This window comes from Vigna angularis, chromosome 2 (assembly GCF_016808095.1).
Source record: "Vigna angularis cultivar LongXiaoDou No.4 chromosome 2, ASM1680809v1, whole genome shotgun sequence".
NCBI classification, from domain to species: Eukaryota; Viridiplantae; Streptophyta; class Magnoliopsida; order Fabales; family Fabaceae; genus Vigna; species Vigna angularis.
Window position 1 is genome coordinate 25185987 of NC_068971.1, and position 18310 is coordinate 25204296.

An 18310-nucleotide genomic window follows, 5' to 3' on the forward strand; every position below is an offset into this window, starting at 1 on the left:
CAACACAAATTGGTCCTTGAGAGACGACCTAGGAGTCAAATCCTAGTCTATACTGCATTAATTCTTGTTGTATCAAATTTGTATGACCGCGACAGTCGTATCACTTCTCATCCTCAACATTAAGAACATCATTAAAATCACCAAGGACACACTAAGAATCATGAAGGTTAAAAAGGTAAGTAATTGCACCACAAACACCAACAACCTATAATTAAACCATTGGCCACAATAACAAATTAAATAAATTGACTAGTAATATCAAGAATATCAAACGTGAAGTCACTTCTACCTAGGAACCACATTCTATCAATCTTAGAAGAATAAGAGACAACCAATAACTTAAACTTCAAATTATAAAAAAGAAACATAAGAAGAACTAAAAGAAGTCATTGGTTCAACTAAGAAAAGAAAACAAGATAGATGCTCAGTAATCAAATTCCTTAGCATATTAAGAGTTTTATCATTAGCCACCCCCTCACATTCTAAAGAAAGGCCTCTAAAACTCATGAGAGATTTTTAGAAGTCCCTGCTTTAAAGGATTTAACATTAACTTTCTTTGGAGGTCTACTTCTGTCGAGTTTCCCAGTAGTTTGAACTAGCACATCATCTTTTTCCATAGTAGAATCTTCCCTTCATCCACAACATTAGTCCAATTAAAAGCTAATTTCAATTCTTTTGTAAGACGAGCTTCCTTAAACATAAAAGAATTAAGAACCGTTTATAAATTACTATGGTAAAAATCAAACTTTTGTAAGCCCCCAAAATTATTTTCATTGGGAATGACATCCTCTAATGAAGGTATATCAACTAAGGAGTCATAATCCACTACCTCATGGCCAATAATAGTATCAAGATTATGCACAAGAAAAGACTCATCCTCAATATGAAGATTATCATGATTAACTTCCAAGAAATAAGTTAAACACAATGGTGCAAGTTGAACCATAGGTTAAGCAGTAGGCGACACCACAATAGGTTGCACTGTAACAACAGGTTGAACCAAATAGGCTACACCATAATAACATGTTGTTGCACCACATTAATAAACCACATAGTGCACCAAAGATTGCATTAGAGGTTGCACCTTAATTGCATTATAATTTTATATATATATATATATATATATATATATATATATATATATATATATTTATTTATTTATGATTATATTACAAGTGCATAATTTCATTTGATAAATTAGGCAATAACTTCTAAATTTGACATTTGAAAATAAATCTGGATTTATGCTTCCTTTAATTTCCATTATATGTATAATTATTTTCTACATTTAATTAAAAAGACAATAATTGCTAAGAAAACTCAAAATTACATGGATCATACAATCATATCATGAATACTATAAGGACCTGAAAACTACCATGTTCGAAGCCAACTTGAATGATGAGAGTCTTAATGGAAAAATGACTACATTTTTTAGTTGTCTTAATAAGGACATACAAGATTTACTAGAGTTAAATGAATACCACTTTTTTAAAAGCTTGGTTCACCAAGCAACTAAAGTTGTAATTATTGAAATGAATTTTTTTTAAAAAGAATTAACATCTTCTGCAACTCATATTGGAAGGATAAAAGTAGAGGCAAATATCAAACATCATGAAAGTCTTTCCAAGTCTTATAAAGAGATCACTTCTACTTCCTTACAAAAAATCATATAGTCATAATGTTTCCTCCTTTATAATCTTGAGAAAAGAAGGATTAGTTTATAGTGAGTATTATTTTTCCTCTTCTTTTTTACCTTTTCTAGTGATGATAAGTGTGTTATTTCATATAAAGAATACTTATTATAACAAACAAATTATTAAGTCTAAAAGAACTTAATGATTTTGAGAGATAAATTATTTTTTTCAATATAAGATTTTTAATCAATGATAAGATTTGTTTTCTCACCATTAATGAAAGAAGTTATACTAATGTAATAATAAAAACCTTAATTAAACTTTGAGATAAATTCATAAATTCGTATATTTTATTATTTTAAAAATTGTAAAATTTGTAAATTGTATGATACCTAACATATTATAATATAAAAAAAATACTAGCAAATTTATTTTTTTATCCATTTTATTTTATTGAAAAATGTTTTAAAAGCTAGTTTTAGTTTAAAATATTTCAATTTTAATATTTAATTTTTGATATTTTAAATACATCAGCAAAATATATTTAGTATGGTTGACTAGATTTTTATTTTTTTTAACATATTTTATATATTATTATTTTATTTATGTGTTAATCTAATTTATTTATGGATTTGTGTAGATGAAATGGATATATAGAAATAAAGTTCATATATTAATCAAATTTATCTAGTTTCTTTAAAATATAAGATTTATAAATTTAGTCATTAAAATAGTTAAATTAGTTTTAGTTAGCTTTTACGTAATTTTAAACTTTTATTAAATATAAAAAATATACTAGTGAATTTACCTTTTTACCAATTTTATTGACATTTGGTTTAAAGCTAGTTTTACTTTAAAAGGTTTCAATTTTAATATTTTAATTTTTTATATTTTAGATGCAAATGTAAATATCACATTTTTTATCAGCACAATATATTTCGGTTGACTTTTTTTTTCCTTTTTTAACATATTTTATATACTATTATTTTATTTATGTACTAATCTATATGTGAATTTGTGTGGATAGAATGATATATAGAAAAAAGAAGTTCATTTATTAATCAAATTTGTTTAGTCTCTTTAAAATGTTAGCTTTGTAACATCCTAGTTTTTGGATGTTATGAATTATTAAAAATTGGTAAAATTCAAAATTTATGCAGAAACATACTTAGAGAAAACCTTATCCAATTACATTATTTCGAGTAATAAAATAATGAAGGAAATACTCTAACTATATTGTCTTAATTTGTAAAACAAAATAGCTTTGAATGAATCTCAAGGTTATTCCCCATCCTCTCTCGAGTCAATCACGCCTCTACAACATCTATAACATTATTTGCTCACGTATAATGCATTATACGATCATGACCGATAATTTCATTCACAAACACACAAACATAAACATGTATGGGATAAGCTACCGATAAAACAATCATAATAACAAGAAACATATATATCAACCATAATCAAACACACAATAAGATACATACGTTCTGATTATACCAACCATAATCAAACACACAAGATACATACCTTCTGATTATATCAACCATAATCAAACACCCCATACATAGTAGTAATAGCAATAGGATTCTTAATCCTTTAACATAAACAATTCAATCATGTTGAATTACTCGATCCTCGATCTCCGATCCTTGAACTTCGATCATCGATCCTTGATCTTTAACCCTTGATGTCATCACTAACATCTCACACATAGACCCTTGGTCTATCCACTCATTAACACTCATGCTAACTACTTACTATAACCATTATAGTAACACCACTACCAACATAACATAACCTGGAGCATCTCAAGTATCATGATCATCATCATAGATACACCACTATCATGATTATCCCAATCATGAACAACACTATGAGCATCACCGTACCATGATACCATAGTGCAAAGAGTCCATCTCACTCGTGTATCCTACCTCACCAGCTGTAGTCACTCATACAGTCCACATGTAGCCTCCCCTACATATCATCTCCTTCCAATGCACACAAGGCAAAAAGAAGCACCTATCTACAGATAAAACCAGGATTTATGAGGTACAACAAGTAGATTTATCCTTCACTTTAATGATCATCAATCACATACTCAGGTACATCCCAACACTCACTCATGCTTTACTCTCAACCACAATTCAAACTGACCCTAAACATAACCACTAACCTCAATCTCTGATTATCATCATGTTCCACAACTCCTGAGGCTTGGTTCACATCCATTCTTCATCAAATTCGTCATTTTTCACCAAAATGCACTATGATAATCGGTTATCACTTAAGATAATTAATTAGTTACTATCGAAACCACCCATGAGTAAAATCAAAACAACACACCCTGAGAACCACACTTACACTGGTAGAGAACTCTACCCCACATGCATGAGTTACACCACCAAAAACTCCACTGTTTAAACCAAATAACATGATATAAGAAATACACAACATCTAAAATCACAACCATAGAGATTTAGCTCTCCTTACAACATTATCATAAATTGATCAATGCATTTAGAATATACCAAAATAAACACCAAATCACCAATATAACATTTATATCACAATATTGAAGTCCTTATCACAATTCCATCACACCAAACAACATTAATTCATAATAAGACTATAACAACCAATGTGATAACCACACCTACATTCTCTTAAACGAAATCATGTTCAACCAATTAACTCTACACCATATGCCAATTTAAGGCAACTAGTGTCTATCCAACCATCATTATAAATGTATGTTAACTTCCATACTTCACTGTATCATTGTTGTTTATCAAAACAAGATGATTCTGGTGGTCCTCCATAGCAGCTTTGGACCTGTCTCTCATGTTCCTAACTGTTCACCCTAGCACTAAACTCAACACGAGTCAAAACCCTTCGGGCGAGACCTTCATCCCTTTATACCCCCTCGCAAGAGGAAAGAGCAACACTCGAATCTCAGTCCCTTCCCCTCTAGGACGAAGAGACTCATCTCTTTCACCGCCACTTAAAGACGAAGAGATCCACCTTTCTACCATCTCGCAAGAGGAAAGATTACCACCTTTCTACCCCCTCGAAAGGGGAAAGGTACAACCCTGGATTAACTAAGTATAACCAGAAAACCATAATTAAAACATACCGACCATCACGCACATGGTTGGTTCAACACCATGACTCTCTCACTAAGCTAACCAATGATCACGAAAAACCATTACCGCTCTTCTCGTAACCCATCCTCTTCCCCTGCCTCACACAGGTGAAAGAGAGACCCTAACTTTAAGGGTATCACCGCCATCACACTAGATCACTTCCTACTCTTGAACAACATCACGCAGGAAGGGATAATCGATTATCATCCCAGATAATCGATTATTCTCGAAACCACACTTAAAACCAACATGTAGATAATCGATTATAACTAATGATAATCGATTATTGTTGAATCAAAACACATCTTGAACATGATTCAAGCATTCAAAGATACATACATCAACCCTAGATCACGTGGAAACATAATTAACACATCATACATGCATTCAAGCAACACATACCCATGTAAACATACTGAAACACTTATAATACATCACTTGAATCATCTAGATCTAATCATGGACATGTTACCCCCAATAATAGGGTGCAAGATAGTCTCTGATAAAAAATACAATAATAGGGTTTTCAATCAGCCAAACTAACTAAGCATAATGCTTACAGATGAGAATCAAGAAGATGAAAATTCTCCAAAATAGAGCTGTTAAAGCGAGACTATTTGTAACACCCCGATTTTTTAGATGTCACGGTGTAATTTTTCTTTTTTTTTGTTACATAACCTTTCCATAAAATATTCATTAAAGATGATCAAACTTTATTCTATTGAAATGCGGAAGCTAAACATAATTATAAATATCGCTTGAAATCTTTAGAATATCACTTTTACATAAAGATACCAAGTTTTAAAACTTTTAAATACAAAATACTAAATTTTGAAATCAAAGATCCCAACTCTCGTCAGCTACTTCGATCCAGTCTTATCTGCAAGACCATCTACTCTTGTACAAGTACGATCATCGTAGGTGGAAAACCACAATCACAACATGCAAGGATGAGCAACCAGAAATAACATCATAGCATATAACATAGTAAAACAGCATGAAACACAAACCATAACTAGTCATTACAACATATCTCCACTCGTAAATAATATCACAACCACTTCATTCATAAACTAATGTCATTTCCTTATACTTTATCGTCCCAACTAGTTACGCAAAATAGGGCGATTCGAGTCGTCCTCCATCGCAACTTCTGACCTATCTCCCCGACATTTGGGCGAGACATTCACCTCCTTGCGCAAAAGGAAGTGACACTCGAATCTTTGTCTCTATATGAGACTCAACATCCATATCGTAGCGCAATACGAAAAGCTCACACAAATGACAACAGTATGAGGAAAATGACATAGTTTCGTATTCACATCAAAATTCCATACACAATCTCATTATCACATGTTCCTCCATAAATCATAAGATCTATCTTACTATCTCGAAATATACATATCAACAATATGCATTGTTCATCAATCACAAGACTTATAACACAACCTCAATACTTTTCATACATAGTCTCAATACTATACATTAACTCATCAAACACAAGGTTTCACTATACCATACCAAATATTACGAGTTCATATACAAGACCACAACATCTTATAAAAATACTACGACTTCAAGTAAATCACCACAAAGACATATAAAATTACTACGACTTTTATAAAATACCACTACAACACATAAAAATATTCAACTTTTATTATTTATTTTATATACATAATAATCCCTCAAATTAAATTATGAAAATCATTTGTATCATCTCTTAACTTATAATATTTACTAACAAAACAACAAACTACTTTTATTATAGTAGTATATAATTTAATTTTGTGCCAGCCAACAGATTAATCAATTGCCAAACTTAATAATTCTACTATTTATATATATATATATATATATATATATATCATAATATAATATAAAAAAAAAACTTAAATTAGCTTAACGGTTCAGTATTTAAACCAAAGCCCAAATTTCCCTATTCTCACTTTTCTTTTCTTTAGTGAAATCTACACCATTCAATGCCAAAAAAAAAGTAAAAGACTAAAATGTACACTTCCCATTCTACTTTTCATGCACCCGTTTAAATATGTCACAGGAAAGCAAAAATAATCCATGCACGTAATCTCTCTTTCTTCATTTTATTTCTACTCACCAAACAAGTAACCTCATCTCATGGAAACTACCCTTACTTCTCCCACATAATCCTTCACGCACACACCTATATTATATATTTTATCACAACCTCATTCTTTTTTCCTCTTCACCTATAATCATTTTACACTGCACCTAAGTCTACTTATATTATTTTTATCGAAAAGAATACTTTGACACAGTGAAAGTTTTTGACACTCATTTGACACGGCGTAGGGCCCAAACTGTATGAATGTGCTGAAGGGTGATTTGGTCATTTACTTGCTAAATGAAACGCTGTGTTTCAGTTAAGTTTTTCTCTCTTGATTTCACTTTGGTATCTCTGATTTCATTCGACTCATTATGCATAATTTCATTTTCGAAAGGCAGTGTTGGTGGTCTGCTAGGATTGGGGCTGAGAACGCGAGAAGTGGAAGAACAAGTGTTCGTGCTCTGCTAGAGTTGGGGTTGAGAACGCGAGAAGTGGAAGAGCAAGTGTTCGTGCTGCATGAGAAGTCGAAGAGGAAGTGTTCATGCTATGCTAGGGTTGGGGTTGATAGAGAAATCGAGAACTCCATGGGTTCCATTTAATCGGAGGTTGTATGCTTTATATTCGTTTCTTTTTTTGTCATCATTTGTGTATCTTTGGATTTATTTTTGGTTCATTTTCTTTAACCCTAGACTAAAGGCGCAAGGTCATGAGAGAGAGAGAGTTGCGGTAGGGAGAACCGTAAATCACAATTTCCAAGATTGCTAAAATGTAAGTGATTTGATACTCGACAATCAAATTATTCATCTAATCACAAAGCAAGCAGAGGTTGTTACTTCTTTAACTAGAATTATTGGGTTATTAGTTTGACTATTATTCCATTGTCTGGATTTTAATTTAGTTCTGCAATGTGTAAGAAACCCATTTCTTGTTTTCTTTACAATTTTAATCAATAACTTCCACCTGGAATTGTCCTGGTTTTGTTAAACCTTTGGGGATGGAGACGAAGCACAACATTTTAAGTGCCTTTCTTTAACTAACACTCTTTCTAGATCCAGATATTTTATGCATCTCCTTGTCCATCATGTTCATTTGTGTTAAAAAGGTATCCACATAATTTTTTGGGGTCTGTCTCCTCTTGGAAGTAAGGGACAGTGGAGCCTAGTGTAGGTGATATAAGAAAAGGTTGCCAGAAATTATAATTATTTGAACAAAAAAGTTAAAAAGGCTAGAGGTCCACTTTATTCTACACCCTCTTTGTGTTCTTTTATGAGCTTGATCGTTCTCTTGCACTTTTGAAATTCTCGTTTCATCTTATGCAGAGTTTTAGGTTCTACATCCCGGAAAGCCTTCAAATGTTAGTGCATCTACTACAACCTATGTTCTGCAATGCACTTTTTGAACTTTCAGAGATGAGTCACAATAACTTTAAAAATGGTTAGGAGCCAATCTTGAACATAGTTCCTATCATAGGTGTGGGAAGTCTGCCTCATCCATGAACGATGTAGTAACCTATAAATTATAGGCTCAAAATTACTGAGTATATCATATCTATACTTTATGAAAATACTTTGAAATGACTGGTTGTAGGGGTGGTTCAGTTACTGTGCACTTTACTAGTTAATATACAATGTTTTATTTTTTAAATACAAAATTGATTCGCTTTTTCTAAACCAAAAACAAAGACAGTTTCATTGAAATAGGTTTTGTCGATGACTTGGGGTATAAAGAGTTGGGAAATTATGTTCTTCATTCCCAAATATATTATACTTCAATTCCTAGCTGTCATTGGTGAGTATTGGTTTGAGTTTATAGTTTGGTAATTATAGCTTTATATTCCATGACATTGTGAGCAAATTTTATAAGTGAAGGTTATTGTGTTCTTCTGTACTTTATAGTTTGGTAATTGTTGTAGGCTTATTTAACATTTTGTGTACTTCATTTTTTGAACTTTTTTTAGATGTTCATATGTAATTATGTGGAGGTTTTGGTACTCTAAGATGGATAAATGTTCATAATTTTAAACCATAGCTCATCTTGACAGAGTTATTCTCTTAATTCTTCTTCCTACTTGCAAGTGGCTGGTGCAAAAGTTGTTTCATCCGGAGAGTTTTGTTGAATTAGTCAAGTATGTATTTCATTTCTATCTTTATTCTGACTATTCAGGGGAGTAGTATGTATGACTTTTAGGCTGTGATTAGAGGTAGAAAGAAAAGTAAAAAGACATTAGGAAATTATTAAAATGGATTTAATGATGATTTATATATGAGGATTTGATTTTGAACCAAGTTTGATGACATTCTTTGATCCTTTCACTTGACTTTATCTAGTTGAATAAGTCTATTAATGTTGATAATGTTGGCTTGTGTACTGTTAGAAAGTAGTCATCATCCTAGTAGGACCATATGGTAGTGTGCTCCTTTGTGACGTAACATTCTGGTTTTGGAATCCACTTTCAGTCTCATTCACCAATGTTCTTCATAATGAAGTTTTAGGTTTAGCCCTAGTGATGGATTTGAATTTGTGCACAGTTCTTCATTAATGATTTGAAATATCCATGTGACTTGATGTTCGTGTTTGTTATTGGGGTATACGTCATTTGTGGTGATCATCTACATTGCCATTCCATAATAAAGAGTATTAGACTTATTTATTTAAGTAAGAGAAGTGTTAGATGAGATATGAATTTGTGTTACTGTTATGGAATTAGTTGAAAGGGAATAAAAGATTATAAAAGTGGAAAGTAATTTAGATGGTAGGTACACTTTGAAAAACAAGTATGAGTTGGTTCCTCTTAGTTGGATGTCTTTTTGGTATATGAGTGGCAGATGAAATTAAATACATGTAAAATGTAATTATTATATATGGTTTTTGAATGTGATTTTGTTGTGAGATGTGTTTATATATGTCTTCCATTTAAATGTTTTAATGCTTGAACTCTAACATTTGTCTTTTATGGACATTCAGTCAAAGCATAGAGATAGTTGGAAGAGTCATTATGGAAAAACAGGTTTGAATGCACATCATGGTGTATTATGTTTTTAAAATTGATTTGTTGAAGTGGTTTGTTTGACTTGTTCAATTTTGTACCTTGATATATAGGTTTATGCACGACATTCATGTAGGACAAAATACTTGGTACATGTGAACACATTATTAACGGATGTGCAAAAGACATGTATACAAACTGTGAGAAATGGAGAGGATTAGGAGAAAATATCCCCTTGTATTTTGAATACACTAAGGGTAGTTTTATTTATAGTGAAACATAAGGGCCAATGCCCTTAATACAGAATGGGCTAAGCCCAACTAACAGAAAATAAATCCTTAACATCTAACACTCCCCCTCAAGCTGGAGTATATAAATCATATGTTCCAAGCTTGTTACAAAGATAATCAATTCTAGGTCCTCGTAAGGACTTAGTGAATATGTCTGCCAACTGGTTGCTTGAGTTAACAAACTCAGTCTTGATGTCTCCGGATATGATCTTTTCTCGAATAAAGTGACAATCAACTTCAATGTGCTTGGTTCTCTCATGAAAGACAGGGTTAGAGCTGATATGGAGAGCAGCTTGATTATCACATATAAGTGTCATTTGAGTGACATCTCCAAATTTCAATTCACTGAGTAATTGTTTAAGCCACACAAGCTCGCAAGTAGCTGATGCCATAGCTCTATATTCTGCTTCTGCGCTGGACCTTGCCACAACACTTTGCTTCTTACTTTTCCATGATATTAGGTTGCCACCAACAGAGACACAATATCCAGAAGTAGATCTCCTATCAGACGGGGAACCAGCCCAGTCAGCATCTGAATAACAAACGATTTTTGTATCGTTGTTAGGACCATATAGCAAACCTTTTCCAGGTGATCCTTTAATATACTTCAGTATGCGAACAACCGCATCCCAATGGTCTTCACATGGGGAGTTTAGGAATTGACTCACAACGCTAACTGCGAAGGAAATGTCAGGACGTGTAACAGTAAGATAGTTTAATTTGCCAACTAGTCTTCTGTACCGTTCAGGATCTGAGAAAGGCTCCCCCTGATTTGGTAGGAGTTTGATGTTAGGATCCATAGGTGTCTCAACAGATTTAGAGTTCATTAACCCTGTTTCCTCCAAGATGTCTAACACATACTTCCTCTGAGATATGACAATACCGGTGTTGGATTGTGCTACTTCAATACCCAAAAAATACCGGAGTTTGCCAAGATCTTTGGTTTGAAAATGATGGCAAAGGTGTTGTTTCATCTTAGAGATGCCAAGATAGTCACTTCCTGTGAGAACAATATCATCGACATACACTATTAAGTAGATACATCCAGCATTTGAGTGGCGATAGAACACTGAATGATCCGCTTCACTGCGAGACATACCAAATTGTTGAACAACACAGCTAAATTTACCAAACCAGGCCCGAGGAGATTGTTTTAGGCCATATAAGGATTTGCGAAGACGACATACCAATCCAGATGACTCCCCCTGAGCAACAAAGCCAGGCGGTTGCTCCATATAAATTTCTTCATGCAAATCACCATTAAGGAAAGCATTTTTGACATCAAGTTGGTGAAGAGGCCATTGGCGAAGAGCGACCATGGCAATGAATAGGCGAACAGAGGTCATTTTTGCCACTGGAGAAAAGGTATCACCATAATCCAAACCAAAAATCTGTGTGTAGCCTTTGGCAACCAAGCGAGCTTTGAGACGATCAATAGTGCCATCAGGACCAACCTTGATAGCATACACCCACCTGCAACCAACAACAGACTTTCCAGATGGTAATTGGACAAGCTCCCAAGTTCCACTTTTCTGTAAAGCACTTAATTCATCCAGCATAGCTTGACGCCAGCCAGGATGAGTTAAGGCGTCACCCACAGAGTGGGGAATGGACACAGAAGAAATGGATGAGAGACATGTATAAAAAGATGGTGACAATCTGTGGTAACTAAGAACAGTATAATGGGGAGAAGTGTTACGGGTAGAGCGTATACCTTTACGAAGGGCAATGGGCAGGTCAGACTCATTTGCTGGAGCCGGAGGAGACACAGGAACCGGCACTGGAAGTGAGTCATGAGGGAGACGATTGCGACGACTATACACCTGAAGGGGTGGTGGTGAAGGACGATCCTGTGGTGAATGAGAGTCCAAAGAAGGAGGAGACAAAATGGGTGGAGCATCACTAGGAGAATCACAGAAAATAGGAATATCAACAGTAACAGGTGGAGGTTCAAAACTCGAAGATAGATGTGAAAAGTAGAAAGAAGATTCATCAAAAGTAACATCAGCAGAGATAAAATGACGATTGAGGGAAGGGGAAAAACACTTATAGCCCTTTTGTGACCGTGGAAATCCTAAGAAGACACATTTGTGAGACCTAGAAGATAACTTATCAAGACCAGGACTAAAATCATGAACAAAACAAGTAGACCCAAAAACTCTAAGAGGTAAAGGATGTAGAGGATCTTGAGGAAACAAGATAGAATGAGGGATTTTGTTATCTAAGACGGAAGATGGCATGCGGTTTATAAGATAACATGCCGTGAGAACGGCGTCACCCCAAAAACGTGAGGGTACTTGACCATGAATTAGAAGAGTACGAGTTGTCTCAATAAGGTGTCTATTCTTGCGCTCAGCCACCCCATTTTGTTGAGGGGTATAAGCACATGAGGTTTGGTGAAGAATGCCATGAGAAGCCATCAAATGTGTAAACGATTGAGAAAGATATTCACGACCATTATCACTACGTAGAGTTCGAATAGAAACCCCAAACTGTGTTTTTATTTCATTGAAAAATAATTGGAAAATAGGAAACAACTCAGAACGATTCTTCATTAAAAACAACCAAGTACATCTTGAGTAGTCATCAATAAAAGTAACAAAATACTGAAAACCTAAATTGGACTTAACACGACTAGGTCCCCAAATGTCAGAATGAACCAATGAAAAAGGGGACGATGCCCGTTGTGAGACACTACGAGGAAAGGAACTACGAGTATGCTTTCCTAACTGACAAGACTCGCACGACAAACTTGATAATTGTGACAATCTCGGGACAAGTTGTTGTAGTTTGGCAAGACTAGGATGACCTAACTGAGCATGAAGAAGGGATGGTGACTCCATGATTACGCCAACATGTGGAGAAGGGCGGAGATGGTATAGGCCATGAGACTCACATCCTGTGCCAATCATGTGTTTCGAACTCCGGTCCTGCAACCAAACAGAATCTTTAGTAAATGAGATAACACAATTAAGGGTACGAGTTAGACGACTTATGGACAATAAGTTGAAAGGAGACCCGGGAACATAAAGTACATGATCAATGGATATGGACGGAAAAATATCAACAGTACCAACACCATGAGATGAGACTCTAGACCCATCAGCCATTGTTACCGAGGGTAAGTTATCCGGACATGACAAAGAAGAAAATAAGGACTTGTTACCAGTGATATGATCGGTGGCGCCTGAGTCAAGGACCCAAGATCCGAGGGAGTGAAAGTGAGTCAGACCAACAAAAGGTGTACCTGTACGTGCAACAGATGCAGATGTAGTGGAACTAGAGTGCTGACGATCCTCATACCATCTGAGAAATTCGTTAAAGATTGCAGGTTTTTCTACGGTATTAGATGAAGTAGGAGGGTCTCCAGATGGTTCAGAATTGGCCATTGCTACAGGTCGAGGAGGTCGTCCATGAAGTGCATAACATTGATCAATTTTGTGGCCTAACTTGCCACAGTGGTCACATTTTGTAACACGTCCTTTATTTTGCCTGCGAGGCCGACTTCGATCATTACGTTGGATAGCCATAACTGAGGAGTCATCAATATGAGGAGATGTCTCAGTGACTGGTTTGCTCGGTATACGCAGAAGAGCTGAACAAGTAGAAGTAAAGTTGGGTATGACAGGAGAACCCAAAATCTGATCCCGGACATGAGAGATATCATCAGAGAGTCCGTATAAAGCCAACAACATGAAGAACTTTGATCGTTGTTCCAGTTCTTCAGCAGGAGTGGGAGCAGGAGGTAATATATCATTAAAATCATGAAGAAGGGCATGAATTTTACCCAAATATTCGGCCATGGGACCATGATTGCGTGGACCAATAACAATTAATAGGTCCTGACAAACACCATACAGGCGTTGAGTGTCATTTGTGTACAACAACTTCGCCTGTGCCCAAACTTCTGAACATGTTTCATATGATCGAAACATTTGTTTCAACGAGGAGTGAATGGTGGATTTTATGACAATGCATAGCTGAGCATCAATTTTCATCCAGCGGGAAGTGTCATCCGTTGTAGCAGTAGTCACATCTTGAGTAAGGTGATCTAAGTACCCCTGACTCTTCAACCAAAGTTTGATGTCAGACGCCCATGTTGCATGATTTGTGCCATCTAACTTGTCAATAGACAAGTGTACATTCACATAATTGGTGTATATTGAAGGATCAGAAGAAGAGCCACCAACATAAGTGTTCGTAGAAGAGGAAGATGCCATGGAGAAGGAGAAACCCTAAAAATCCAAAGTGCTCCGATTGACGCAACGATCACAGATCCAGAAAGAGGACGAGGAGGCGATCACGGCGATCCAGATCGGCAACGGAACTCTCCGGCGACGCGCCGTCACGCGCGGTGGGAAGCGGCGGCTCCGGCGATTCTGGCGGCGGCGCGTGGAGGCGCGTGACTGGTCCGTTGGCTGCGATATTTGTACCACGGTGGTCGCCCGGGCGAGACGATGCCGATGATGTGGTCGTCGGTCAATTCTGGAACTCCGGCGGCGGCGGCGGCGGCGCCGGAGGCGGCAGCGGCGACAGCGGCGGCCACAGCGGCGGCGGCGATGAGTTGTGCCGGAAACTAGAGTTGGCTGGACCTAATCCTATGCTCTAGATACCATGTGAGAAATGGAGAGGATTAGGAGAAAATATCCCCTTGTATTTTGAATACACTAAGGGTAGTTTTATTTATAGTGAAACATAAGGGCCAATGCCCTTAATACAGAATGGGCTAAGCCCAACTAACAGAAAATAAATCCTTAACATCTAACACTCAAACAACTCCTTTTGCATGGCTATTGTCCATTGATGTGGATGCCAAAATGAGTAGGACACTACTTTTAGAATTGTGTAGTAGATGGTCAGAGAGGAGGGGCGGGTTTGAAGTTAGGTTCTGTCTTTATTCCATTCACCAAGTTAGACGTTTGCTTAGGTGTAGGGGTTAGGGTTAATAGAGAGATGTTTAAGTTGTTTAAAGAGGAAGTTGATTGTCATACTTGGAGATTTTTTGACACAATTGATGTAAGTGTACATAATGTTTATGAAGAAATTCAAAAGCATATAAAAGGGGATGAAGTGACTGATGTTTGTAGATTATATTTATTGTTAGGGTTGAGTGAGTTTTTCTTTCCAAATAGAGCTGGAAAAGTTCATATTTATTTAAATTATTAGATGATTTTTCATGTATTGGAAAGTATAACTAGGGGCATGTTATTTATGAGTATTTGGTTTCTAGTTTGTGTGATGCTGCATTGTGTGTAGGGAAGAGACAAAAAAGATCACACTGTCATGTGGTTGGTTGCGTATTTGCATTACAAGTATATTTTGATGTTAGTGACAAAAGTTATTGTGTTATAATTTATAATTGTTAGTTATTTGAAATTGAATTTTTTATGTAACAGATTTGGACAATGGAACATGTTTTATTTGGTCAGAAGAAGTTGTCTAAAACAAAAAGTTGTTTACCTAGACTCCTTCATTGGATACATGTTAAAGTTGGTGATGTAGAACTTGAAAAAGCCTTTTTTTTGTAATGAAGTGAGATTTAAATAGCTTCTAGTAATTATTTGTTGTGTAATTTGTAATGATTTTAATATGATTTGTGTGCTTATTTTGTTTTGTATAGGTCATTACTGAGGTATATGTAACCAATGAAGAGATGATTACTGAAATAGTTAAAGAAGCCTTAGTTGGTCATCATAATGCTAGAGTGAAGAAGAACTTGCAAAGGTGATCTATGGCTGATATTGTTACAGAAAATGAAGCTTTGCTTGCTATCATTGTTGACCAAGAGGCATCCATTGCCAAACTTGAGAAAGCGGTTGACAAGCTAGAAATGTTTGTTGCATAGAAGAGACAACGTGCTGATGATGTTGGGAACTCAAATTCAAATAAAGATTATGAAAAGTTAGTTCATGATTTTGGGACCAGTAATTCATAGGCAGATTATGAGTTAGTACTTTCTGGTGTTTTGAAGTCAATTAGGAAGAAATATTTAGACATGGAAGGTGATGATGTAGACAAGTCCAATTCAGAGAAGGTTTCTGACATGTTACTTGCTGATTTCGGGACCACTAATATACAACAAGATTATGAGATACTAGATTTTGGTGTAAAGAAGTCAAATAGTAAGAAAGATTTAGTCATGGAAGGTGATGATGTTGAGAAGTCCAATTTAGAGGAGGTTTCTGACATTATACGTGATGATGTTGTAAAAAGTTTCAATGAAATAGGATGTGATGTTTTGGGTAATGAAGAGATGGATATTCAAAATTCTGACATTTTAAAAGCTCAACCTAGAATGCGTGTGAAAAGTCTTAGTTTGAGGACCCCTGGGACAATATTGGATAGGAAAAAAAAGTGTAGACGCATTGAATAGTTAATGAACTTGTTTGTCTTTGTGTATATGCTTCAATTCATAAATATTGTTACCAAACACAATTGTAATTTTGAATGATGTAAATTGTTGACATTTTGTTATGAATAAAGTTTGATTATATGATCCATTTGTAATTGTTATTGAGTTGTTCATTTTCATGGTTCAATCAATTTGATTTGGGAATACATAATTGTGATGTTGTTTTTGTTCATAACAGCAGCAATCCAATGTAACCATGTACTTCATAAAAGATAACCAATAACTAATGAACTTATATAGTCAATGCTCTAAAACACTTTCTATTCATAACACAAAACCACAACACAATATAAATAAATGATTGGTGTACTTAAATTATAATTATGTTTTACATCAAAATGGATAAGATAGAATTGTTGACATTGATTTGTGTGCGTAAATTATAATTGTGTTTTAAAACAAATTGGTAACCAATTTATTGGTGACAATGATTCGTGCAATAAGCGGTTATACAACGAACTTGATGTGGTTAGTTATTATACACATTTTGTACAACAGTAAATTGATGAACCTCATTTGAAGTGATTTTATATGAATAGTTCAGTAAGCAGTTAATGTGCATCAAGTTATGTGTTTAAATGGACTGGTATTATGCAGAATTGTTATTTGGTCACTTTAAGTGGTATGATTTCTTCCTGCAGTAAGTGGTTATTGAATTAAAAATTTGTGGTTGGTTGTCACATACATTTTGTACAAAAACAAAATAGTTCAAATGGATATAACTGGTGCAGTAAGTATAAAAAATGTTTTACAAAATCACATCAATATAACATTTGTGTAGAATATGGGTAAATATGGCATTCATTTTGTCCATATTTCAAATGACAATACCAAAAAAAATTACGTTACATAGATGTGAGGAATTGAAACATTAGTGTGAAATTTGTTATCCAAAATCATTGTCAATGTTAGTTGTGGATGATTGCGTGTTATGCATGTCATTGTGTAAAGATGTGAGCAGTGACATGAACGCATGTGATTGCATAGTTGATACCTGCATGAGACAACATTCGATGCATGACATCTACATATAAGTATGACGTAGTAAATGTGAAATCAATGAACTGTGAAATTGAAATTGAGTCTTACCTGTCCAATTGAGTTGGTTGTTGTGTAATTTTTGTTTAGTGTGACATCAATGTTATTGCTGAATGTTGCATTCGGTACGTCCATCATAGTTTCCTTTAAGAGTTGTAGATATGAAGTCAATTGAAATTGCGTTAGTTTGGAAACTTTAACACCTGCAATATGTTTATTTGAAGTGATATGGCTAAGAAATAATCAAATACCAATTTACAACAATATGTATGGATGGTTGACTACTGCTTTTTGCTAATGGTTTCTTCCTTCTTAGTTTCTCAGATGTGGATTTCAACCTTTTTGTCCTAGGCCGCCCCTTTCGCTTGACAGATCTAGGGCTTTCGATTTGAACATTGTTTGTAGTTGTGTCAACATCATGGGCTATGTTACTATGATGCATGTGTTGTTGTTCTATTTGGGTGTTGTTGTTGACGTATGGAGAAAGAGAAATTTGTAGGCCATGCTTGTTCAGAAATGATCTAAGGTTGTCAACCAATAATTGTGTCATGTGTATTGACTCACAAGCAATCTCAACAATATTTCCAAAAGTCTTGCATAAGTTATCATAGCGTTCAATATGTGGATCCTTTTCTTTGTTGTTGTATGTTGCTCTAATATACGTGTGCTTTCTCTGAACATTTTTACACTATCTTGTTAGTATGTACTT

General features: G+C 34.9%; 1 protein-coding gene across 5 annotated transcripts; it reads left to right on the forward strand.

The window, feature by feature from the left end:
* Positions 1-7225: 7225 nt before the first annotated feature.
* LOC128195536 (uncharacterized) lies at positions 7226-16655 on the forward strand. Of its 5 annotated transcripts, none has more exons than XR_008247154.1 (4): positions 7226-7480; positions 7565-7643; positions 8195-8309; positions 8917-9833. XR_008247154.1 is itself a non-coding variant. In XM_052873448.1 (4 exons), exons 1-4 carry the CDS (start codon positions 7392-7394, stop codon positions 15677-15679), a joined length of 348 nt encoding a protein of 115 aa, XP_052729408.1. In that variant the 5' UTR covers positions 7226-7391; the 3' UTR covers positions 15680-16655. The 5 variants fall into 5 exon arrangements, 3 of the variants coding, with proteins under 3 accessions (XP_052729408.1, XP_052729409.1, XP_052729410.1); XM_052873448.1 differs by lacking the exons at positions 7565-7643; positions 8195-8309 and adding exons at positions 9840-9882; positions 15548-16655 and having other exon boundaries at positions 8917-9000; XM_052873449.1 differs by lacking the exons at positions 7565-7643; positions 8195-8309 and adding exons at positions 9840-9882; positions 15772-16655 and having other exon boundaries at positions 8917-9000.
* Positions 16656-18310: the final 1655 nt, after the last annotated feature.